The sequence below is a fragment of the Eutrigla gurnardus genome (assembly GCF_963514095.1).
Source record: "Eutrigla gurnardus genome assembly, chromosome: 4".
Classification (NCBI taxonomy): Eukaryota; Metazoa; Chordata; class Actinopteri; order Perciformes; family Triglidae; genus Eutrigla; species Eutrigla gurnardus.
In genome coordinates this window covers 22578538-22605158 of record NC_139918.1, presented here as the reverse complement: position 1 = coordinate 22605158, position 26621 = coordinate 22578538, and the positions used below count along the sequence as shown (strand labels likewise).

The 26621-nt window shown below is 42.2% G+C and overlaps 3 protein-coding genes and 1 long non-coding RNA gene across 4 annotated transcripts; 1 reads left to right on the top strand and 3 right to left on the bottom strand.

Moving 5' to 3' along the window:
- Window positions 1–1675: 1675 nt before the first annotated feature.
- LOC311011884 (protein-lysine 6-oxidase-like) lies at window positions 1676–6787 on the bottom strand. Its single transcript, XM_084007076.1, has 7 exons — window positions 5789–6787; window positions 5368–5476; window positions 4730–4867; window positions 4484–4640; window positions 3305–3400; window positions 3090–3205; window positions 1676–2945 (listed from the first exon to the last, which is right to left on the bottom strand). The coding sequence occupies exons 1-7, from the start codon at window positions 6639–6641 to the stop codon at window positions 2939–2941; spliced, it is 1476 nt and encodes a 491-aa protein (XP_083863202.1). The 5' UTR covers window positions 6642–6787; the 3' UTR covers window positions 1676–2938.
- A 5295-nt stretch (window positions 6788–12082) lies between these two features.
- LOC311012144 (nicotinamide riboside kinase 2-like) lies at window positions 12083–14515 on the bottom strand. Its single transcript, XM_084007480.1, has 8 exons — window positions 14339–14515; window positions 14160–14250; window positions 13279–13327; window positions 12867–13041; window positions 12708–12779; window positions 12515–12621; window positions 12303–12388; window positions 12083–12198 (listed from the first exon to the last, which is right to left on the bottom strand). The coding sequence occupies exons 1-7, from the start codon at window positions 14362–14364 to the stop codon at window positions 12303–12305; spliced, it is 606 nt and encodes a 201-aa protein (XP_083863606.1). The 5' UTR covers window positions 14365–14515; the 3' UTR covers window positions 12083–12198.
- A 1984-nt stretch (window positions 14516–16499) lies between these two features.
- LOC311012091 (caytaxin-like) lies at window positions 16500–26280 on the bottom strand. The gene is made up of 14 exons (XM_084007420.1): window positions 26099–26280; window positions 25628–25821; window positions 23211–23317; window positions 21912–21970; window positions 21591–21818; window positions 20830–20988; window positions 20452–20554; window positions 20016–20147; window positions 19763–19849; window positions 19437–19535; window positions 18869–18904; window positions 18734–18781; window positions 18398–18444; window positions 16500–17218 (listed from the first exon to the last, which is right to left on the bottom strand). The coding sequence occupies exons 3-13, from the start codon at window positions 23285–23287 to the stop codon at window positions 18405–18407; spliced, it is 1068 nt and encodes a 355-aa protein (XP_083863546.1). The 5' UTR covers window positions 23288–23317; window positions 25628–25821; window positions 26099–26280; the 3' UTR covers window positions 16500–17218; window positions 18398–18404.
- Window positions 19603–21719, top strand: LOC311012092. Its single transcript, XR_014596982.1, has 3 exons — window positions 19603–19812; window positions 20852–21012; window positions 21604–21719. It is a non-coding gene; the product is annotated as an uncharacterized lncRNA (long non-coding RNA).
- Window positions 26281–26621: the final 341 nt, after the last annotated feature.

Sequence of the window (26621 nt, the reverse complement as noted above, 5' to 3'; positions counted from 1 at the left end):
AGCAAACAGTCACTGTCTTCTCTCTACAGCATGACATGTTTAATATGACACGCTGGTCCAAAAAAGGAGGAGACCAGCTGGTCAACGCAGTCGGCCAAACACTCAACACCCGACCGGCTTGTTAGTACAGCTTACAGTTGGACATCTCCTTGAATTTGTATTGGCTCTGGGTAATGTTGGTCTGCCTTATAAGTGAGTGAAAGAAAAAACGATGTCAAGAGAGTGAAAAGTAAGCAAATGAGCTGAATGCTCAGTGGTGAGACAATCAAGGAAATCCTGCAGAATTTTGATTTTATACAGATGGCAAAGCTAAAGGTGATCCTGGCGACCTGGTATGGAACCCACTGGTCACTCAATGGGACCACATGCTCAATTGTGCCTAGCTTTAAGCCTCAGGCTTCACCCCTTGTACAGTTATCACGGACGGTGATGTTAGCTGTAGACCACCAGGCTGCAAACATTTAAATATCATATTTCTACTGTAAAGACTTGGGATTGACTCGCTATCGGAGCCTCCACAGGCCATTTGAGGAACTGCAGTTTTGGCTTCATTTCTCAGCTGCTTGTAATAAGCAAATGTTTCATGCAAACATAATAAACTAAGATGTGAACATGCTAGAAAGTATACATGCTCGGCATGTTATCGTTGTCAATTTGATCATGTTAGATCCTTCACGGAAGTAGTCTGTAAATGTTGTTCTGAAAACTCCCAGACAGACAAGTAGGGAGTCGACTCAATAGGAATCGAGGGATTTTCCAGACACTTTCAATAACAAAGACAATCTACTCTGGCAGGGAAGCACCTTGGTGACGTCCAATGTAAACCATTTCAATTGTGCTTAATCTTCCTGGTTCTTTGACTGAGCTCTGTTTTGTTGTAAATACCCAACATCTGTGCATTTAACAGTGCATACATTGTTCGGAGCCTGTATGTTTTCCAGTACTTCAGTCAAAACCGCTTCATGATATGTAAAGACAACATCCTTGAATGAGGCCCACTCCAGCGTGAATCTACAGGTGCGATGCTTCTCCTGTTACTCTGCTGTTTGAAACAGTCTGGTGCTTGCTGCAAAAACACATTTGTCCTTGGTTAAAACATCTTTGAATGAATTGCTGGAGATATTCTCTGGCGGGTTGTGTTAATCCTCTGACTCAGACAAATTGTCCCAGTGCTTTCAAAAGGGCTGTCGTCTTGGATCATCCCCAAAGGACGTGAATGAAGCCATGATGCAAAGGATTCTGGGCCAGGAAGGAGTCTTTTAATGCAGCGAGGAGAGACACTTCTCTTTCCGTGCAGAGGAGGAGAGAGTGAGAAAAGGCCTCCTTTCATGGTGCTCCGGCTGTGTAGTAGTATATGGCATGGCTGTATAAGATCCTGCAGCTTGTGTCTTCACAGAAGCCTGTCAGCAAACATGCCGCCAGCGTCCGGCTGCAGGCCTGTTTGTCTCCGAGGCCACGATCTGCATGCATCGCTCAAAGAGAAGCGTCTGCGTTCAACAGGACAAGGACGAGCCCCTGATACTTTCTATGAACAAGCTGCTTTTGTCCACAATTCTGGATTTGAAGCTTTTAAAAAGAATCTATTCGTTCACAGTCCTTGACAACTTGGATGTTTTGGCATTTTGGAAGATTAAACAGATGTCTGGAGTTATCATTCAAAAGATAAAGGATTAACATTTAAAAAAAAAATTCTCTCTCCTCATCATCTTTATTGCATTAAATCCAACATGCCAACAGAATATAACAATATTAACAGTTTTAAAATAACGTTTTTCATTCACACAAGCGCACATTTCTAAAAGCATACCACCTTTATACAATTTAATATTTTACATTTTGTTAATGTAACCACAAAGTAGTTAAAGAATAAGTGATATTCTGTATTTTTCTTTCTGTCAACCTATGAAAAGACCGAAAGCAGCAGTGATCCTAGAGTACCAACACATACACCATCCTGCTACCAAAAATACTGTATTTTACATAAAAATCTGCGGCTGGTAATAGTTCCTAACAAGTGAACTATGTGCTCCCATTTGAAAAACATCAAAACTACAATGCCCTGCAATTTAAATATATATATACTGTATATTTTGTCTTTTTTGAAAATTAAATTGTATATTTGTGACCTGTTAAAGGTGCAAAATATGGGGTTGGGAGCATTTTTGAGCAATACTTGTGTCGGTAGCTCATAGCTAACAGTGTTAAGTGCTGACAGAGCTAACGAGGTTTAAATGAGGGGGAACGGACAACGTATTGTATTCTACGACGCTTTCGGCCAGGATGCCGTTTTCAGCTGAAACCAGCAGAGCAGTGCAGAGCTAGCCAGTGCTGCTGTGTAAACGAAGCAAGGAGAAGCTCAGATAACAACACACACAGAGGGAGAGCAACTTTTTACATAGCTAATAGATAGTTCACTGCTATATTAATGCTCTGAAAGTTGTATATTGCATATTTGACATTTTGTTGGTTTGGAAATTTTCATTGGATTTGAACAAAAATACAGAATACTTTATCCTTTAAATAAAACCGTAAAAACACTAAACACTATAACAATAAAAAATACAGAGCAGAAAAGGAGACAAAGACAACACGAGGCAGCAAAACACCATTCAAGCAATTTCAAATTCAGTTAACCAGCATTCAAGAAATGAATGGATATGAACAGAGTACTTGTATTTGTTAAGGCAAAAGAAGGAGTTATCTTTTGTTATGACTTCAGACTGTAAAAAATGAATAATCAAGTAACTGGGAGGAAGTCACTACTTTCATGTAAAAACATTTGTGTAAACATGCATTTATTTCCAGTAAATGCAACTCAAGACTAAAGCAGGAATGTAGCACACAGTTACAATTAAACATGTTACCAAGTTTAGTCATAGAGAGGATGTTGCCGCGCAGCCTCCAGAACTCCTGCAGATAGTACTTGAAAAGGAGGATTTCAACCCCTGAAAAAGGGAAGAAAAACAGGTATTAAAATATAAGCACCCAACTCTCAGGCTTTTTTCCTCATGGAAACTGTGCACATAACCTTTTAATATTTAATGGATCTTTATCAAGAATATAGCAGGTTTCGTGTTCAGGAACGGTACCTTGCTATTCGACAGTTGCGTGTCTGGACATAAGTTCCTGTGTATGAGATATCACATCTCACTACGTTGTTGGTGAAGTCTGACTCCAGAACGTGGAAATTGGGATTGACGGTAACCTGGAATAAATAAAACACAGTTTGAGCAGCTTCGCAGGCAGGTTGGTTAAATGATAAAATCTTCACTTGTTGTTATAGAGTTAATGTGACACACGTTACCTTCAAGACATAGCTCCCCGGAGGAACGTCGGTGATGTCGATCCACTGACAGTCGATGTTGGCGGCGTAGACGTCATGGCATCCTGGACTCAGTCCCTGAAAACACAACCCAACGTCAGAGGGCTTTTTTTAAAACTTCCCCCCACAGGCGCTGCAAATTAAGTCCATTTGAGTTTTAGTTATACAAACAGTTCTTTGGAAGCAAAGTTGTTACAAGAAACCAGCAGCAAGCCAGAATCACGGAGCCCAGACAACAGATACAATAAATATTCCTACATTCTCTGGAAGTTTGGCGTATACTTGAGTTTTAGTTCGGAAAGCATTTTCTCAGAAGTGGAACTGGAGGATTTATACAAAACTAGTAACTGTGAGCCTTGCTGCCTTTGTTTGACTAAATAATAACTCATAAATAGAACTTTGACCTCCACACCAAACAGGAGACATGTCCATCCACTGTTTGACATTCAAAGTGATCCGGATTGGTATCCTGAAGCTACCTAAGTGGCTGAAAATGAATTAAATTATTCATTTCTTCTTAAGATTCTCAGAAGCACTCCGCCAGTTTCACATGTCAAAATCAATTTACTCGTGACTTTATGACACAACCTGTAACAATAGTTGTAAAACATCTCAAGTGACATCGCAGACGTTCCATTTCAACCGAAAGGCCCGCATTAAAACTAGAGGAAGAACGTGCAACATTCACTTTGGAATTTGACCCAAACCAGGGACCAAAGATCCAGATCTCCCATCTGACCATTTTAGAAAAAATAAATAAATCTGTCTCTCATCTGACAATATGCTGACAATATTAATTCTGACAAAATTCTGAACATAACATAGCAATTCAAAGAAAGTGCAGGATTATGAGTCATTTTTCTGTTTCGTTCTCGCCTCATAAGTTGGGAAGAAGATTGCAATACTGTCTGATTAATTTGTGTCTTCATTATCCTTCCTGCGATGCATTTTATGAGCTGCTGAGAGACTCAAATGTCCAGTTTTATTCAGCAAATGTCGCGTTGGGGTGACACCCAGTACTTTGTACATTACAGTTAAATCACGTAACCTTTAACCTTTAATCGCAGGCATCTCTAAACATATTTAGAGCATGAGCCGATTAAGGCTATTCAACAGGTACTTAACATCCTGAATGAGTGTACATATTATATATACATGTACCTGTGTGTGAGATGTACAGGCGTAGCGGCGCCTGAACCCGGGGTCACAGCCGGTGTCCTCCAGGCAGAAACTGGCCTTGTGTCCTTCGGCTACTTTGCGTCCTGTGGCGACGTCCAGCAGGTCGTAGTTACTGAAGGCGTCCATGCTGTGATAGTGTCTGAGAGGGTAAAACAGAATCAGAGCTTCATAGTCGTGGCGTGGTGTGTATCATCATATTTAAGTGACGTGAGGTAAGAGTGAACTCACTGGTGACAGCTGTGCCAGTCCCACTGATATCTGGGCTTGACGGGAAGGAAGTCCGTGGTGCCTTGGTTCTTCACCTTCTGGGGGAACCGCAGGAGAACTCTGAAGTCGATGTCTCTCACGGCAGGTCCGTAAGCCGACCTTGGACGGATCACGGGGGGGGGGGGGGGTTGGGGGGAAACGGGCATAAGCTGCGTTGGAAAGTGCTACTGGCTGAGCTCCCGGCAGCTACATTTCAAAGTGCAAAGGGTTTGTTCCATTGTGCTTAATGCTTTTGGGAAAACCAACCCAGAACATTTATGCCTTGGCAGGACATCACGTTGGAGAATCTGCTCCATAATAACATCAGACTGTTTTTGTTACTCTATCAACAGAACCAGTGTCCTGCCACGTCCAAGTTCGTTATACAGATGGAAGTGAGTGTTATCCTCATATAACCAAATGTTGTCAAATTAACCTTCAAGGAGCTGTAAAAAGAAAGGAAATACCTGTGTTTTGTGTGTGTGTGTGTGTGTGTGTGTGTGTGTGTGTGTGTGTGTGTGTGTGTGTGTGTGTGTGTGTGTGTGTGTGTGTGTGTGTGTGCCTGCTTCTTCACTGTCTACGTACTGAGGAAGTGAATCACTCTTGGCACCACAGATTACCTGGCTAGACAGTTCTCCTCAGCTGCACAGCGGAGCGCAAACATCTGCATGCGCTGGATGTAAGCACCTGCTTGGATGGCATACGGGTCTGGCACGAGGTCTGGCAGTCCTGGCAGAGGGGATTAAAGGGACAATGCAAGTCGTTTGTGTAATTCTGAGATCTTAATGGCGCCAGTTTATTCTGTGCTGAGAACTATTCACTGAAACAGACGGCGTCCAGGCTGATAATGAGAGCAGCTGTTTGTGATTGTTGGCTTAATCAAAGTGTCGAAAGGGTCCAAAAGCTCCAAGTGATTATTTTCCCATCTTGTCTTGTAGTTTTTTCCTTCTCTGTGAGTGATCAGGCAAACTTTAAAATGTTCATACAAAACAATATATTAATGAATTTAAATGAACTTAACTCATTAAACACTAAACTCACCATTTTGGAAGTATCTGGTTCCGTGGCCTGTGCCAGGCGGACGGCGCGTCCGTGCCGCTGACCTCCCTCTGGACGGATACGGGTTGTAGAAAACAGAATTCCTGTGGTTTTTAAACGGGTTTCGAGGGTCGTCGTTAACCATGTCCTCTCCGTGTGCCTCGTCTGAACCGTCCTCGCTCAGCGCTGGGGACGGAGCAGGAGCCTCGGGTCCCCTCTCCGGGCTCGTGGGATACGCTGAGGCGGATTGATCCGTGTGCACGGGTTGCCTAGAGACGGACATCCCCTCTGGCACCGCGCGTAACTGTTGGTAGTGCGCGCCGGGCCCTGGTTCTCTCCCTCTGGCGTGCGACGCAGCGGCATCCGCGGCGACGCCTCCTCTCCTGCCCGCGAGGTCCGTAAACGTCCCCGGTGCGGATGTGTCGATGGTGTTGGCGTGTTCGTGGTTCGAGCGTCGTGCGGCTCCTGCTCCGTGAGGGCGATCAGGCTGCTGCCCGGCCCCTAACGCACGGCCGTTAAAAGCCGCATACTGTCTCACTCCCGGCGCAACATATGCCGGCTCTGCACCGTGATCAGCCTGTCTGCTTCTTCCATGCGTCGCTCCCCTGTGCGCTCCTGCCATGTGGGTCCTGGTGGCATCCCTCCGGCCGCTAACATACACCCTGGACTGGCTTCTGGACCGAACCGGAGCATGGTACTCTGACCCAGTGCTCACTAAACTATAAACCTGCCCGTTGTTCTCCCACTGAATCCGGTGCCGCCAAGGGCCAGCTGTGCGCTGATGCTGCTGCTGCCCAAAGATGTGGGGAAGCTGTCCATGAAAGAGGCATAAAAATAAGAGTGGCAATTTTGCCATGGCAGTAAAAAAAAATAGAAAAAAACTATGCCTAAACTAACTTACCCTCCTGTAAATCAATGATAAATTAGATTATGATATGAATCACAGATGTGGCTCTCGGTTCCAGCTCTCACACAGAACAACATATCAGTTCTCAGGAGGAATGACAAGTGGAGACGAGAGGAGGACCGGAGCCGTTTCTTCTGCTCATTTATCCAATTCGGCCCAGTTTCTTACGCAAAGTCAAACTTCCGAAGCAAGAGGATTTAACCCGTGGCTGGCCGCGGATCAGTTCTGTTACACAAGACGTTTGCTGAGTAAACTTTACGCACGGGTGTGAACTGAAGTCATGTAAATCAGAGGTCTTCAACGTTTCTCAGGCCAAGGGCCCCTGGCTTATAGTGACACGGTGAAGGGGCCCCTATTACATATCGTATAAAGCCTATAGTGCCATAAAAGTACTTTGTGATGATGTATGTATATGCTATGTTATTAAAATAATAATTGTTGACAGATCCTTGTAGTTATAGAACATCATTTATTTCTATATATATTGGCATTTCTACTTCACAATTTCACACAACATAACATTTAACAACAAGAAAGGTTTATATTTGTTTATTATAGGTTGTATTCATGTTAATGTGTATTTGAATTTTTGGAAGAAAAATAGTTTGGGTTCAAATCATTTCGGGGACCCCCCCTGCAGTAACTTTGCGGACCCCCTAGGGGTCGCAGAAAATCTCTGATCGAAATATTACCGTAATTCGCCCAGTAGAGAGGGAGAGAGACAGAGAGAGAGAGAGAGAGAGAGAGAGAGGGGGGGGGGGATGAAACGCTGAAAGTATAAATTATACCCTCTAGTGAGTGGCTTCATTAAAAATCTATTAGAAAATAATCAAAATATTTTCTCACTGACGTGCCTGCCTCACCCTTAGTTTATAAACTTTAATAAAGAGATACCAGATGGTAGTTTTATGCAAAGCTACTAACTTTGGAGAGGATGCACTACATGGCTACATGGCCTCTTGCAGGATTAAGCTCCACCACAAGGCGGCAGACTGCGTCTGTGTCACGGTCCTGCAGACACCAACAAGGTGTCTCAACAGGAGCTTATTATCTTCCACTATCATCCTCAGAGTCCAGGTCCATAAAACAATTATGTCGTTCCTGGATATTGTGCTGTTTTGTTTCCAAAATGTCCAGATTCTATATGATCAACTTATTGTTTTGGGTAAATGACCTGGTTACTCAGGATGATCCACAGACCTTTGGCACTTTAACATCGCTTATTGTCATTTTATTCTTAAATTTGTCTGATGAAGTATTCATATCTTTTAATTATAGTAGCAAAGGAGCAAAACCACAGCACAAAAAACACTCTAGAAGGAAAAGGCATGCATTCATATTCTTACTTAAGTAGCAGTAGATTAGCATAACATAGACTAATCTTTAACAGGATATCATTTATTAGGTAGATCAATGTGAAGCTGTAAGGTAACTCCAAAAGCTGTATGTCAAATTATATTTAAGTAGAGTACTTGAGTCAAAGTATATAATTACATGTCAGACATGCTGAGCTCATTAAGTTTTCACTAAAGGTCATTTATTGCATTATTGTTGATTCAGTTATTCGTCACAATGGTGTACGATTATTAAACTCACTGTTGCTCAACATGGCTTTCACATTTACCTAAAGACTACCGTCACCGGGCTCTTGTCTCCAGGAGCTTAGTCCGATGTGGGTCACAGATAGGAGAGAACACACACACACACACACACACACACACACACACACAGAGTCAGGCAGAGCTCAGTATGTGTCACACTCACATGAAGTGCCGTTGATTCGTCAGCCAAACACGGCATCAGGGCCCGCATGCTTTTCTATTCTTAGTCAAAGAAACCTTCCCCCCCAGTCCAAAGTCCAGCACCGCCCCCTGTCCCCGCTGCACTCCACATTTATAAGAGCCGCAGATCCTCGGCACTGGTTTGGCACAAGACTTCCCGAGCCGGACATGTAACCCACAATATTTAGCCAGTAAGTATTAAACGTTGAATTCAGTCTTTCTTGTGTGTCTGACCTGGAAGTAAACAAATCACAACAAATGTTGCCACAAAAAAAGAAACTAATCTTTATTGTAAAGTAGGAGTGCTTGTAAATAAAATAAACGTTTCTGGTTTGTTCTCGTGGTACACAACTACAGTTGCAGCAGCTTTTTTTTTTACGCTTTGAATATATCTTATCCCATGAATCTAGGTATCCAGGGCTGCTCGCAGCTTTGCTTCTTGTGAGATTTAACGACGGTGATGGTCTTAAAATGGTTTTACCACAAGAAAACTCTCCCCACAAGGAATACACCTGTTGTCTTCCCCCGAGGCCTCACACTGCCAGTCTGAGGAGTTTACAACTAAATGATAGATCCAGAAGGTTTACCACAGATCATGGGGAGACAATATGCAGGTGAGATGCTGAACAAATGTGTGCAAAACATAAATGAAAGTGATGAAACTCTGTTGTCCCTTTTATGTGGGCGTTTAGTTCAGCAAGTGTGGATTCTTAAATAAAACTATTGATGATGAATTGTATGTTATATGAGGACCGCAGCTCATCAGTTTTCTTGAGACACGTGTGGTTTTCGTTGATTAACCTTTTGCCCACATCAGCGTTTGTCAGCTCTCCTCACATTTCAGCGTTCAGCATCGTGCTGCTGTGGCTATCTTTACGTTTTGGTCGATCGACACGTGACTAATTAATGCTGAGGGCACTTAATATATCAGCCATTAAAAACTGTCTAGTCAGTGGAGCCTTAGTCCAAACCTGTGTGTTGATACCTTGTGATGTTAAGAGTTATCTTGACCTCTGAGCTTCACAGAGTGTGACTGCTGCTACTTTGTGCATATTAATATTTATTTTTTTTAGATCAAAGATCTGCATGCTTATAGAAAAAAATAGTTATACATATATATTTCTTTCTTTTTTTTATTCTATATTACTGTATTTACTGTAATAGGCAGCACACATCAATTAATGTCAGATTTATTCAAAAGGCTAACTTTCCAGTGACATTCCCATCTATATCATGAAGGTTTTTATTAACGGTAGTTGTTCATTGAGTGATACAAAGAGATATCCAAAACCCTCATGTAAGTAATTAAACTGGGGAGGTTCGGAAGGTTTTTAACAGTCGGTAGCTGTAAGCAGATATCAGTGTCTATTTCTACGTGTCTCTTGGCTCTTATTATAAAATCTATCAGACAGCTGCAGCTCCAAGAGTCCCCACAAACACCAAGAAAGTGGAGCACATCACACCGGCCCCTGAATCGCTGCGTTGGCTTCCCTACGTGAAAGGATAGATTATAGAATCTTATCGTTAACACTAAAGGTCTCACACCTAAATACATCTCTGTAGCCGTCGGGTCATCTGGGACAAAACAGGGTTCAGGCTTTAGTTTCTAAAGAAACCAGAAGAATGTAAAGGACTGAATGGTGCTCTTAATAAAATCATTCCTATTTGTCAACAAGTATAACTTTAAGCGCTTGAAATGTCTTTATACCTGCTTACAGCTACATTATAGCATGTTATAATCCTTTTATTAAATGATTCTAAATGCGAAACAGGGGGAGTTCAGTTGTTCACATGTTCAGTCATGGCCATAAATATTCCTGTCATTACTCCAGTGTCATAACCACAACTGTTCACATGCCTCAGGGGCCTTCACTTACTCACTCACACGGGGGATGTGCGCAGCATGTGACAGCCGCCTCATCTCCCGTGTCCCTGCCTCGCCACCTAAATATGGACGCCGCTGCTGTTCTTTCAGGTTCCCCCGGCGGTGGTGGGTGGGGGGGTGACGTGGGAACATGGGGTTCTCAGCTTACCCGCCTGGCGGTGGCGTGTGGGGACTGGCCCCTGAGTCAGAGATGGTGGAGTGTAGAGTGGGTGTGTGGCAATCAGCAATTGGCTGTAGCCTCATTAAATACATTCCCCCTGACACCCTAGACACTTGGCCTAAATATAAACCCACAGACCCACCACCCTCTCCCTCAGGCCAACTGATGGCATCTAAAGACTCCCAGAAACGTATCACAAGACCCTGAATACACCCCCTCCCCACACGCACCCCTCTGTGGCCCTGCCAGGGTGCATGATCAGAACAAGGAGCAAATCAGGAAAAGTTTATAAGATTTAATATGCACTCAGACTATAAATCCTTTGTGGTCTTAGTCATAACCGCCGATCAGACACAAGAACACTTGTTTTATGATCTACGCTGTGTAGTCGGGTTGCAGACAGACAAGCCTCAAGGTGACCATAGAATAAAAAATGTACTGCTCTACGTTTCCCCTCATTTCTGTGCAGACAGTGTTGTGCTGAGGGAGTGATGTGGGTGAGAGATGTATCAGCCAATCAGTGGAAAGGACAGGTGCTTTCACTCCATGCCTTGATTCAGTTGGCTCCAGTAATTTAAAACAGTAGAGCTTTCGGCATTTTATTCCACAAAGCTACAGGCTGAAATATAGAAAGGTCACTGTGTTGCTCTCACAGCAGTGAAGCATAGTTTTCACCCACTCTTAGCTGAGCTTCCTGTTTGGGTGCAGGTGAAAAGTGAAATATGCAGATATTTTTTTAATAAGCGCTTCTGAGGTGGAACCAATCACATGTTTTCTCTTAGCTAATCCATTCTTACACTGAATGTTTAATTGGACGGATGACAGTGTGGAGGCAGACTGGAGACGCTGTGGTTATATGGCACCCAAGGCCTATTTTAGGTCAAGGTTAGACTACGGTAAAGAAACATCTTTGGGTGCAGCATTAAAACCCCAGTTCCAGGCATTTAAATGGGTGATAAAACATAAAGCACCTTTAATAAATGTAAAACACACCATTCATACTGGCACAGTTGCCTTCCTCAGTGTGTTCAACACAAAACCCCCTATTTGTTTTAAGTTAAAGGTGATATTTTGATATTGATATATTCTAATGTTTAAAACTGACAGCCATGTGACCACAGTTTCTCAGACAGTTGATGTGATGATTAAATCAGACCACCTTCATTCGACCTTTCTTTTTCTTTTCTGCCATAATCCATCTCATAGTCTTTTAGAGGAAAACATCCTGTGTGATTCACTTTTATTGAGGCTGGAAATTGAATCTGGTTGATAAGGGGCCTCATTCAAGAGCGACAGGATGTTATCAGCCATCCTCAAAAACACATCAATATTTATGTTCAAGCGTGAGGTTTGTGATTCTGAACAGGACTGACGTATGTGTGTGTGTGTGTGTGTGAAATGAAAAACAGGAAATCCAAATTAGATTCAGTCATTTTTTCATTTGGTTGCGAGGCACAGATCCTTCTACCCAGCGGGCGTTTTGTCCCTGATGTTAAACAGTGGGCCGTCCAGAGGTGGCTTGTCTTTTAGAAAAAAAAAGTTACACAGGACCATAGAAAACACAATGCTTCTGTCATTCGTTCTTAATAAGTTACAGGATTAACTATTTACAAATCAGGCTACACGTTCAGAACTGTCATATTTACAAGTCTATACACAAATCCAACCCGTCCCGCCTCGCTGCAGAGAGAGAGAGAGAGAGAGAAAGGAGAGAAGTTTCATTCACTGACAATGTCACACTTTCAAGGTGAAAATGTTGAGGTTTCATATCTGTTTTTATTTACCTATAAACTGTTCAGCAGCGAGTTCTGAACACTTTCATATACGTTGTTGTAGATGTCTTCCTTCGACGTCATCCCATCAAGGTACTCTGTCCAGAAAAAAATCAATCAGAAGGGATGAGTGGGATACTTTTAATTTGACATGTTGATACGGAGAAGTGTAGGCGGATGAAAGGTGGTTGATATTTTGTTTGTGATGGGAGGATTTGGCTTACCTATTCTATCACAGTTGTTCTCCATCTCTTTCCTGTGTTTCAAGTACATGGGCCAAACGTGGCCGTCGAACAGGCCGGGGGGGTCTGGAAGTGTGTATGTCCTTGTGCTGCAGAAAGAGAACATAATCCAGTCATTTTAAAAGCCTTTCTTCTGTCAGTGGATTGTCTCAAAGTTACATCGAGGGCTTGTTACCTTCTCCTCCTTTTGCACTCCTCGTAAGGAACGGAAATGTAGAAACATTTGTCATAGATGTCAATAAGAGGCCTGCGGAGGGGAACCAAAGCTCAGATTAGCGAAAAACTCAGAGGTCAAGAGGTTAAATTTGAGAGCATGGGTCGAAAAAAAACTCACTTGTAGTTGTAGATGAGGAAGCCCTCCACGATAAGAATATGGATACCCTCCTCTGAGTCGGATAGCTCAGCCTCAGGCGACAGGCTGACGCCGTGCGAGCGGGCGAACTTGACTGGGTTCTCATGCCAGCCTTTCACAGTGTTGATCATAGCCTCCATGTCCAGGGCGCCGATCACTGATACAGAACAACGGGTGGAGAGAGAAGAGCAGGCTTCAACACACATGCAACCAAAAGTCTCACTAATGTGCTTGAAACACATTTTTTTTTTTAATTTAGTGAATGTATGTAAGCATTCACAGAATAGATAGATGATGCAAAATCACATAGTTTAGGATTGATTGACCAAAGAAATGTGCAGGAAAGATAAAAGTACATTACTGCATGGTTTTCCTACGCAAAATCCATTCTTACCATCCCACTGTCTAAAGCCGTCCTCCCCGACTTCTATTTGATCGGGTTTCTGAAATAACAGTCACCAATAAAACATTGCTGCAACCTAGTAACCAGCTGATCACACCTGGACAGGTGAAGTCAAGGACTCGTCTCCACCTAAAGTAACGGTGACGGTGACACTTTTGGGCGTTAATGTAAAAAATATCGGTTTTAATATCATAAGACACATCTTTTTCTAAAAATATTTAATAACTATAAGCGCGGGCCGAAATGCTCGCTATTGCCTCAGTTTGATGAAAGTGTTAAAGACGGAAGCTAGCTTATTTAGCGAACTATTTTGCGAAAATCGCAAATTCGATTGTCGTGCGACCTTCGAGGTCACCCGCGATGTATTGCTGAAGCGGTAGAACATGCAATGTAAGTGGAAAAATTCCATCACGTGACTTTGATTTCAAAAACACGCAAATGACTGCATGCCCTGAACGCAGCACGGAGAGATGGATGTGGTAGAGATAACAAAAAAAAATCTTCTGGCTTCTTTTGAGCCAAATGAGGTTGAAAATTATGCAAAAAGTTGGTTGCGTGATTTGCCACATGATTGGACAAAATTTGACTTTAAGTGGGGACGCTCGGCCCTTTCATTGGCTGTCCAGGAGACAATCAACCAGATGTATTACTAGGCTACTGTGAGGACATCTGCAGGTCAGACTGGCGGTTCATTTCTGAGCACAAAATGTCCTCAAGGGTAAATTTTAATGTAGCAAATTAAAATATATATATATACATAAAAAATAACACAATAATTCAACATTATTACAATAAAAGTAGTTACTGTAGCTTTAAACTGAACATTTAGCAACTTAAATTTAAAAAATAATGGGGACTTTAATTCAGCTTACCCTGAAGAAGTCATCCTGATGCACCACACAACAGTTGGGTAATGTCTTTAGTAGCCTATTTGTCAATGTGGTCTTCCCACCGTTGGTCACTCTGAAATTAAGAAGAAGACGTGAGTTACATTCTTTGTTTCATACCATTAGACAAGCAGAATTAGGTCAATAAATGAAGTGAGACTTACCCTCCAATGCCGATGATGAACTTCATTTTGACTTTGTGTGTTGGTCACCTCTGGAATTCAGTAAGTAAAAGAAGGGAACCCACCAAAAACACTCTATGAAAGGCTTCTAAAAACCCTTTCCTTCTCCTCTGCCACAGACGTTCCCCCCTTTTACTACTTCATTGATAGACAATCTCCTTGCCGGACATATAAAGGGTTGAGCTGCAGCGTCACAGCCTCTCACACCAATCAGACTCTATTTTCCTGCAGCCTATAAGATGCCGCTTTACAGTTAGTGTAGCACCGATGGGAGGAGTACTTAGGAGTCTCACATGTGGCATGAAAGTAGATCTCAGACCTGCTGTCATGGGTCAGTGAACATATAGATGGATGATTAAATGGGGCTAAGCTGTGAAACACAGGTCGTTCTCTCACACAATCACATTTGGAGTCTCCGACAGAAAGCTACTGTTGGAAAATCTTTACTTTTAATTTGAAATAAAAAATAGATTTTTTCATTGAAATGTAAGACATGTGATTCAAGAGCAGATATGATTATCATAAGAGGAAGAAATGGCCCTGCGTGGAGAGGCTCATTAAAACGTACTGTAAGACACATAAAAATGCACATCCTCTTCTGTATGACAGCCCAGTGAAACCTTAATATTTGGATTTTGTAGAGGGAAACTTTTCCATGGTTAGACGTCCCTGGGTGAAATCCAGAAGCACTATATTTAGTCTGTTGTGTGTGGGCCTGCTGCGTCACGCATATTTCTGATGCAACCAGCTGGGCTACATGGCCGCCAGCCATGTGACCACAGTCTCTCAAGTCACAGCTTTAGGTCCGATAACACAGATCTCTGAGTTCTTTGAACATTTATCAGCCCAGTTTGTCACACACCTGTCAAGTCTAACCTTGTGTTTATGATGTCTGTGCGGTATCTCGAACTAACTCTTATCTCGGTTACTTTAGGCATGAAAGAGGTGAAACCTGGGACCTTGAGTCCCGGCTATCAGAGCACAGGGTTTCATGTTTTACTGCCACGACAATGCAAACGCCTGTTGACACCACATGATGATAAGATTTCTTTTACCTCCTATATCAAAGTGATTGGCAGCTTTGTTCCAGTGTTGTAGTCTGATGTTAGCCAGCAGTAAATGTTGCATTCTGGGAAAGAATATGGGATTGTGGAAGTGTCCCATATAGGCGCAGACACTCTGTAGAGCACTAAACCAGCACGCATGTGATGCACATACTTTGGGGAGAATGTTAAGAGTGGCCCCTGCCTCCATTTATCTTTATACATTCATGAAAGTCAACTCGATCTGCACAATGTGATGGCTGATAATTATGTTGTGTGTGAAAGTTCAAATGGAAAAAACAACAGTTAAAAAGAAAGAATATTGGTGTTTTAAGCAGATTAATTGCACAAAAGACAGAAACTTTAACTTTACCAGCACTGTGAATAATAATAATAATTGTTTGGTCACAGTTAAACTTGAATCCTGATCCAACCTTTAACAACTTTTGAAGATTTTGCCCACAGAATCATGTCAATATACCAACATTTCCAGGTGTAAAGAAATAGCTTTATACATTTCGGTAAATACACTTGCAGAGACTTAAATGACACCTGCATCCATCTTTTTTCAAACTCATCAATAAAGCAAATATTCCTATTTTCCAAAAAGTTTTAATATTATTTTTAGCTATAACATCATGTTCAGCAAACTTTTTTTTATTTTTTTTAAGGCCAAGCGATTTATAGCTCATTATTATTTGGATTGAAATTGTGAAAATTGAAATTGAAAAAAAGAAAATGTAAAAGGCCATCACAAGTTCTGAGAACGTCTTTAAAATTAAAATTATTTAAAAAGAAAACAGAAAATCCCTACATTTGATAAGCTAAGCCGAGATGTTTATTATGTAATGTGCTAAAAGTGTCCTTACATGATCAAATAAAGAAGGAGCTCAGGAGTATTGTGTATCCAAAGGATCCCTCAGGTGACAGCCCTGACGCACAGAGCACAAGACATCAGTCAGCCTGTCAAAAACATTCTGGACCAAACTGGAATACATTTAGAGGCAATAAAAAGGACAAAAATATAAGCTGTAATGTAAATCTCAAGGTTGACGGGGATACATGACAAAAGCTTGTTTTAGTTCATTCATTTATTTCTTTTTTTTACAAACATTAAATGGCACATTTTCATAAATAACACTTGTCGCAATTAATTCGACTCTCTTCAAATATATTTCATTTAGTTTTGTAACAATGTATAATTTCCATCTTGTAAAAGTGCCTTTGGAAACAACGACATAAACAAGTGAGGCGGAAGGATATAAACAAGCATGCCACCTGCATGGAAAACTCTGGAGAACTCGTGACACACATTTGCATCAGATAACATCTAATAAAGGTCAAAGAAGAACGACATCATTGCACATTTTTTTGAAACGGCCATAAAACCCAACGACACTCATGCCACTCATATTAAAAAACAAACATCTGTGCAAACGCCTTTCTCAAAAATATCTCTACAAGTATGTACACTTTGGAACCGACAATAACCTCTTGAAGGAAGATGCTTGAGTGTTCATCCAAGTCCTTAATTTTTCATTTATATCGTTGAAGAAGAGTATAGTCGATGCTGCTCATATTGACATGCAGATACGTTTTGATTTAGCGTTTATCGTGTAGCGCTTTGGTGTCAGTTAACGTTTAGCTAGAAGCAAGCATGTCATTGAAATGAATGATTTGGAGAAATGATTGTCTTGCAGCTAATGGATCCAGTCGTGAGATTTAATCCTTTGCAACAAGCGGATGGCGGCAGTCGAGGCTGGCTCCCATTTCAGAGAATGAATGCCTCCCCGCCCCATTGGTTCTTCAGTTTAAAGCTCTGTAATGCAAATATAGTCATCATTGGCTTTCCTCCATCACCTTTTCTGCATCTCCACAAAGAAAGCGTTCCTATATGATCCTTACATTATACATCCTTGCAAGTATGCATGAAGCTAAACTAAATCACATTTGACACCTTGCCTATTTATTTCCCCCCTGCTTCCTGCCTTTGGCATTTGGTTAAGAAATGGTGCCTGTGTCAATTCCTGGGATGTCAGCCAGTCCTACAGTTGATAGGTCCTTTGATATATGGAGGTTCATAGGAACACTCGGCCAGACAGCACAGAAGGGGGGGGAGGGTCTCTAAAATAACCCACTCCACCCTAACCCACCCCGATCTGCTGCGCTGGGTATTTCCCCCAATTTCAGTGCAGGCTGTGAGACGTGGATCAATGTGCCAGACCTCGGTTGTACAGCCCATTATAAATAGAATCGATCGGTTGTGTGCAGGCAGGCTTAAAGAGCTTAGCAGCTGTGCTTTATGTAACGAGGGGTATGAAGGGGATACCATGTTTGAGGATCAGTTAACATTTCTTGGATGCAAACGCAGTCTGAATTTTAAAGAACTGAAACATGACTTGGCAAAAGGAATAAGCTAGAGTTGAACATTTACAGTAATCATGCGGTGTTATATTTTGTGCTTCAGCCTTTGGTCTCACAAGAAACACATGGTTTTGCTTTACTTAGACTATTTTTTCTACTTATTACTACATGTTATGTACTATACATGAATGAGACGTACTTTAAATAAGATTTGCATGCTGAAACAATAGTCATTGACCCACAGTCTAAAACGTACCTAAAATATTAATTTCATTAAAACAGAAAGAAAAGCAGCATTTTCTCACATTTTAGAAGCTAGAATGTCGACATGAACAGTAAATGAGCTGTTCATCTTTTTAAGAGAAGATCTGAATAATCTCATCCTTGGGGTCTCACTCGACGTTGATACTGTAAATTGGACCTCAGTAGCCCTGAACTGAGAGCTGACCTTTCGGACCGCTGGACTCCAGACAGGCCATCATCCAGCATTTAGGTGATTTATTGTATCACAAGTATGTGTGCGCGCTCACAGACAAGAACATTTGGGCGTATGTCGGAGATTAGTTGCAGTGGGCTGACATTACAAACCAGTGAAGTTGGATGTAAAGACTGTTGGGTCAATGAGAAGCCTCACCTTAATGTCAGATGTCACGGCCAACCTCAGCCATCATCGACTTTGGCCTGGAAATGACAAATTAAAGTTAAGCCAAAAGTAAATATAAATGTTTGTCTTGGTCATGTAGCCCATATAAAGCTGTGTTCTGTTGCCAGAATATTCCAGTGTGGCTGCACACGTTGCTCACACTTGATTTAAAGGGAATAAATGCACGGATTGGTTCTCTATTTACATCTAATTTTCTTGATACACATAGAGGGAGCTTTCAAAATGTCTGGACTTGTTTCCCATGTTGTAACACTGAAGAAAATCCCAAAATGGCACTGGACAGTATGTACTGTAAAATGAGGTCACCTTTCTCTAGGCGGCGTTGAGTTGCTCTGCTGCTGCTCTTGCTCAAGTCTGTAAGTAGGACAGGTAAATATCAATAACACCACTTAAATGCAGGGAAAAGAGCAAAATAAAATCACAAAGAAAAATTCTTCTTACCTTTCCCTTTGTGCTTGTATCTTCTCGTCATCGTACCTTTGAAAATGAGAATAGAAATCTCATACTGATGTGAACTTTACAACAGCACACTTCTCAACCGGGGGACAAAGAAGCTGAAAGTCCACCAACAATCACACATGTACTATGTTTAAGTTTTCACTGCATTTTGAAGTCTCTCCTCTAACACAGCACAGCAAAATGTGTAACAAATAAATCACAAGAACTTCAATTTCTATTCTTGGACAACATATATCAATCATTTAATTCCTCTTCTTTTGTGCCTAACATATTTTACATTTTTGTAATTTAAAATTTAACTTTTATAACTAGACATATGAACAGGCAAGCCCAAACTTTTTCAGCGGCAGTGAACGTTAAGTAAACTCTAACAAAACTAATTATGAATTGATTAATGAGGCTAATTAATGGATAAGCTTGCCTCATATTTAGTTTTATCACAGTACTGTAAGCATTCTCTCAAAGCCATGTTACTTTAAGCATGCAGTACAATACTCGTGTAACATAATATACGGCTCAACAGTGACCCTTGGTGGCTCAGAGTACTTACTGCAACACACACTCAGGGATCTGCACATGCTCCATGGGGATGATCTGGCTGAGCTCCTCCAGGGTGTGGACGTAACGAATCTTATCCATGAACTTCACGCTGCAGAAAAACACCAACAACATTTAACAAGTGTCACTAATGGTCCATTCTGAACACTTGCATTTGTATCTGTGTCATCCAGGCTGAGGCCTTTTAGCACTGGTCTCAGCTCTCTCAGAATCAACATGCAACTGCATCATGATGTCACATTTCTGTAATCTTCTTTCTGTTTCTTAGATTTGTTGCAGAAAACCCAATATATATTTCTGGGTGGAATGTATCCTCACCTGATGAAAGGTCTGGAGATGGCCAGGACGGTCCGGATGAACCACGTTGGGTGAGAAATGATGAGACACTTCAGGTTCTTCCTCAGTCTGCAGGAGACATTCAAGTGTTTGTGATGCTTTCCTCCTTCTCATCATCATTTAAATCAGAATTAATTCCACATCCACATCATCTTCAACACAAGTTTTACACTCTTAACTATATTCCCATTTCCGTCGCATTGCACAAACTGCTGGGACATTTTCTCCGTCTTACTTTCTGTCAATCATCTGGTAGCATCTCTTCAGCCAGCCGATGCCAGGCATCTTCCTGCGAGGAGTCGCTCCGTTCATATAAACAATCATGTAATCTTCGGCCACCAGCAGCTCCAGGCTGCTCACAACGTACCTGTAGACAGAGAGGAAGCTCAGATGGGAATCAGACTGCACCAGTCACGTAGAAGATGAAAACTCTTTACTTGAAAGAATTCCTACGTTCACATCGAGTGGAACGGATCCCGATATGAACTTCACAAAGCAATGAAGCCAAAAAGAAGCGTTGAACTGATTCATCTTTCACTGCTAGTATTTAATGTGAATAATCATTTGAAACATGATTTGACATGCATACTCCATGGAAACATTTTCTCCGGTCATGTCCTTTGGTCAGTTATACGGTGCAAAAAAAAGAAGAGTCCCAGCATGCATCTTACAGGAAGAGATTCTCCATGATGTAGGTGTAGTCCTCACAGCTGCTGTCTGGAAGGTAGCAGGCTGCAAACACGATGATGGCGTTCAGACCCTCGCCATAATAACCTGAAAGAGGAGGGAGACACACACATACGTATGAAGGTCAATTGGCATGCGGAGGAGAGGACACTTGCTAGTGTGCCACTGGTTAAGATGCTGCGTGTCACCTTCAGCACGTTGCTGACCGCTGCTCTAAAATGAGCATAGAATAACATTAACATAACCTTCACGAAAGTAAGATTTATAGCAGGACTGTGTAAGGTACTCTGTACTTATCTAATAAACTGCCAACTGAGTGTATGTCTCTATATAACTGACCTGAAATTGAAATAAAGGCTTACCTCCATGTGTGACCACCCTCAGGTACGGTCTGATGACCTGCATGTCGATCCGCTGCTCCTGGTCACCAATGATCACCGTTCGCCACAGACGACCAGATGAGTCTCTCTCCTCTTCACTTTCACCTGGAAGTCGCTTGGCAGTGGCCACAGGAGTGTCATCTAAACACAAGGTGACACAAAACGGTTGTTGATCAGATTGTTTAACCTTCCTTTCTCCACCTGTCTTCCTCAATATTTTTGAAATCCCATCAATATCAGCACGAGATAGATACGGATAATATTTTTTTGTAAAACTTTGATTGTTGACACATAATCTGTGGATTTTTGCACAGCTCCCACTGGATTTCCCTCAGATTTTCAATGATTTTTCAATTTAATACACAATAGACCAGCAATGCATACTGATTTTTACACTACGATAGCTTTGAGTCTATAATTGGTGATATTGTTGCACTGTATCAGTGATGGAAACACAGAAGACAAAGCAGTGATGGAAATATTCCCATAAGAATGAACAACATTCATCTGATTTGGACAGGATTTGGGGAATTAGGAAACACAGCATTCAGTGTTATTTTTCATGTTTTGTCGTATTTGACAGTCGGCAGCAACTTGTGACTTGACACCCAGAGGGAGATAACACATGATGTCTCAGGCAGGAGCCGAGGAACAGCAGTAAGTAGGATTTGCTTAAAAAATAAAATTCAGAAATGCATTCCTTGAACTCTAGAGTTGTCTTTATCATTTGATGTCGGTCTGACCTTCCCACTCCAGCTCGTTGCCGTTGTTGAGGAACTCCAGCGAGTCGGTCTCATCGGGAGTCTCGATGTCATCTACGTTGATGTCCAGGTCGTCAGGCGTCTCAAGGAACTCATCAGAGAGCACCGACCCCTCGCTCTGATCCAGGGAGAGGTTCAAGTCGGGGGCAATCAGAGTGCGGCGCTTATGCTGGGTCAGGGACTCGCCCACATTCAGAGTGGAGGGAGGATCTGGACAGACAGGCCATAAATATATACATACATATACAGTATACACTACATCATAAATATATTAAGTCAGTGCTATGTATTTATTCCACTTACTGGTTCTGTTGTCAGTGAGACCACATGAAGAATCAACGTATCCATCCTCTGGTAGTGGCCTGCAGAGAAAGACATGGATATACATTTATTCATATATTCTTAAAGACTCTCAACATGGCGATGGCTGAGCTGGTGGCTTGCAGCTAACAGTGCCAACTACTATCAACTGTGACCGTATGAGCCAAGAACAGCGTGGCCGCTGTGAGCTAGCCAGTCGGGCACGCTCACATGCATTAACATGCTCTAAAAGAAAGCACTGTTAACAGCTATGTCAACAAAGTAGGGAGAAGCTCAGATAACAATACACACAGAGGGAGAGTGAGTCATTCTCTGCTCAGGTAGACATTACATCACTATATTTTTACATAGCTTATTGATGTTAACTACAATATTAATACTCAGAATCCTGAATATTGCACCTTCATGGATTGTTTTGACCTTTTTTTTGTAATTGCTAAAAAAAAAAAAAAAACAGTGAGCAATCGTGCTTATAAAACAACAGCATGTCCTTGGAAACAATGTGTGTTGTTTGAGAACACCAGCAATTACTAACTCCTCTTTGACATTATAATAAGACATCTGAACCGTCAGTGCTGGGGGGGGGCACGTTATAGTAGAGAGCACTTGTACAAACTCACACAGACAGAGAAAGACACAGACGTGCATGCATAGACAAACACGCCCTAAAACACCACAAGTATGGGCGTGTTGATGGAGCTGTTGGGATAATTGCCGTTATTATCTTGTCAGTAGCTTTGTAGGGGTAAGTTAAAGACAGCTCCAACCGATATTCAGGAATGGGGGGAGGGGGCGCATTAAAACATTGTAAAATGTTTCATTTCATAGCGCTCACATTTAAACTGTCTGCAAATACAGTCATTGTTATACTGCACATACGTATTATTCCTCTTCCCTCATCTAATTACATTATTTGCATTGTACCAGGATACTACTTTTCCATTGTTATATCTTTATAAACACCAAGATGACCCGCAGCATTATATAAGATATGCTCTGAACACACTGGATGTCCTTGAATAATCCCTTTCATCCGTTCAATTTCCACAAACACATTGCATCTGCTGTCACGCCGATACTCGCCAGAAAGACTATTTTATTCAGTGACACGATACAGTACAGTCATGTAACACAAAACCACTATATAAAGGAAAGAACACACCTGCTGCCTTTCAGCGTTCAGCACACGTGACTAACTTCCCATCATAGCTGGCACTGTTTGTCAAAGCCTCCGCACAAATCAGATAAACTGCTCTCACACACACACACACACAGGAATACCTGGGGAAGTCTTCATCCTGCCACTCGTCCTTGACCTCCATGCTGTCCATGCGTAAAGTGGCTTCTGCTGTTCCCATCCTCTGCCAGGGAGGACGGGCTTCAGCGAACTGTGGTTGACAAACAAACAAAACAGTGTCACTCAGCGGGGAAGCAAGTGATAAAACATAGTTGAAACGTACACTAGCTACTCCTTGCCGACTGAAAGGGGAACTCCACCCATTTTATGCAACCCTGATGAGGATTATCTGAATTTTTGCTTTGAGACGTAGAAATGAGACGAACTTATGACAGACAGCGAGCGGTACAACCTGAAGGTGTGGAGTTTTTGTGTTTACCAGGAAGGGAGGGTTTAATAAAAGTCACTACATGAATTGTGGGAATTGTAGGATTCAGCGTTATGGGAGATTGAACAGTACAAAGGATGAATCTTCGGGATTTCAAAGCCTCTTTTGCTTAAATTTTGAACATTTTTTAAAAACACATCTCTCAAGTCAAACAACCTTATGGAAGCTTTAGCCTACATTGCTGGAGTACTCCTTTTATAGGCCAAGTAAAAGTCAATGTATCTATAATATATAGCTTTTAGGAGCTGCAATTAAGTGCTGTGAAAAGCAGCTTGAATATGTAATGTGGGTGTAATCTTTCGAAATCTTTCGAAACCAACATGATACTACATCAAATGTATAATATAACAAATACAAAATTGACAAAACTAAGTCCCAGTGGGTTTCCTTTCCCTACATCCCTGGGGACGAAGACAAAAATAAATCACATTGCTCACACAGCCCCTCAGGACCATACAAGCAAATCATACATGCTGCCATAAAGCAGATATTCATCTGATTTTCCATGTTTTACACAAGCAAATCAGAAATCAAACAAAGTCTCCATTTTCTTGGTATGTAGCTCAAACCGCTGCTGTGTCTCGTGTTTGTTGTTGCAGAGATCCGTCACACACACAGTCAACATCATGTGAGTCTTGTGTCAGAAATAAATGTGCGTATGGGGGGGGTTGTTCATCCTGCATCACCGTCCCAGTCAGAGTTCAGCAGACGTTACCACAGTCCATTTGTCCACTGGGATGGCACTGATGTGCTATAGTTAGTCACATGAGAGCCCATACGGGAAGTGCAGTCTAAATGGCACAGGCCCTCAGGCTACACGCTGCTGAAGCTGCTGTGTTGTGATCAGATTGGAAGCGTTGGTGAAGTGGTTAAACTGTACCATCCAATAAGAAAGCTGCTGTGTTGGATGGGGAATTCCTAAACGCCACTTCAATAAAGATTCTTCCGGCAAACTCATACTTTGATTCCAATCCTCTGTTCTCATGCTCTAATCTTTTTGAAGACAAGAAAAACCCGTTGTGAAACAGATCGATCATTTTCCCTGCTAAATTAAGAATGAAAGAGGGTTGAGAATGAAGTGGAAAATTCACACGCAGACCACAGATCAGTGCGTGCGGTTGGTTGACCGTGCAGATGCCTCTTGCCGAGCTTCAGCTGCTCACACAGCGAACTGCTGATTGATGGACACAAAGTAACGTTGCAGTAGCACGTGTTTGGTGGGGATTTGAGTCCAGATGGCCTCCATTTCCCAAACACCATCTCATCAGCCGTTCACTGCATTGTGCCCATCAAACCGAACAGCTAAGAATCGGTCTCATCTGTATCAATATATATATAAAGTCTCTTCCTTTGACGTACAGTAGGCAAAATGTAAATGAAGCTGTAGAGCTTCCACTTGAAATAGAACATTACAGTATTCCTTCCTCCTCTGCATTATGAAATAATTTCCATGGCTTGCAGCTCGGAGATAAGCATCAATACAGCCACCGATGATAAAAGGCAAGGCAATATATCACGATCGAGTGAAGCCGTCCCCAACATGTTTGTTTGCAAATGTACCAGAAAATCCCTGAATATTCGCCTCGCAATCATATGTATTTCTTTACAACATTAAATAGTTATAACTTATAAGCAGCGAGCAAGAAACGTATATAGGTTATAAGAGTTTAACTCTTGAAAACTCAGCCAGTCTGCTTTATTAGGGGCCGAAATGTTTCGGTTAGATCAGATTAAATCCTGACTGCTACAATAAATGATTCCAGTCTACTTCAAGCCAGTGAGAAGATCATAGAGAAACATCTAATGTGAAACAATAAAAAGAGTTTGTTCTTCAAAAATGTAGATTTGTGTAGATTATAGAAACCGATTGAGGATTGACATTTTCAAGTCTTAAAAACGTGAATGAAAGGAGAAGAGCTATTCTGTCACGATGCCATCCTTTCGTTATGTGACATATGGAAACACCATCTCAGTTATGAAGCAGAAGCAGAATGGTCCAAAGCATTAAACATATTACTGCTTGAGAATCTGTCCCCCCATTCAGCCAAAACCAGAAAAAAGAATGGCGCTCACTGTAATTAGAAGAGTCCCTCTTCGCCGTTTTGAAAGCTTCTCTGTTTTGCTTCCAGATGCTCCCGTTTGTTTTCTTCCTCCTCCTTAAATGTGCCCGAGCAGAGTGAGGGTCATCGCTGTTTACACCTGCAGGTGGGACACTTCTTGCTGCTCACTGATGCTCCTAATGGAGGTTCAGAGAGAAACCGATCCTCCTGTGGAGAGAAGGGTTGGGAGAGTCACTGCACGTCAAACACCATCCCGCTCTCATCTTTTCAGTCTCCCCTGCCAGTCAGATCCCATGCTGCTTTTTGGACCAGATAATCCTCATCCTGCGCGTTTAGCTCGTCTCTCCTCCCATATACTTCTGCTGAATCCCCCCCCCCCCCTCCCACCCCCACCAACACTAATGCCCCCACCCCCGGGCTCTAATCCTGATGTGATGATGTCACCCGTATGTGTTATGGGGGTTATGTAATCACACCTGCCTACCTCCTCTTTGAATCTGTTAGGGGTGCCGGGATTCAGGATCAGCTGTTTTCCTTCCCCTCACGTTCAGATTTTGAATCCATGATGTAACATGTATCTATCCTCTTGCGAGCTAGAAACAAAAAAAGGTTTTTACTTCACTCCTGTTTCCTGGCAACAGCATCTTCCTCCCTCACACACACACACGCAGCCTCTCTCTCTCTCTCTCTCTCTCTGGCTTTCCCTCTCCATCTCTTTTAAGTGCTCTCGCTCTTGGTGAAACCCCTCCTCCACATGAATTCCCCTCCTTTTCTCTTGCTCCCATATGTATCTGTGATGCCGACACCACCTCCCCCCACCTTCTCTCCTGCTCTCTGTACAGCTGCACTGAGCTCTGGGCGACGTCACGCCACAGAATGGCGTCTCACTGGCATTGCACTCATCGCCCATTGGGGGGAGCCACAGTTTCCTCTTCTTCTCCTGCCATTGGCTGAAAAATACATTTTGTGAAGAGTTTACAGTTTTCTATTAATAAGGCTGCTTTGCA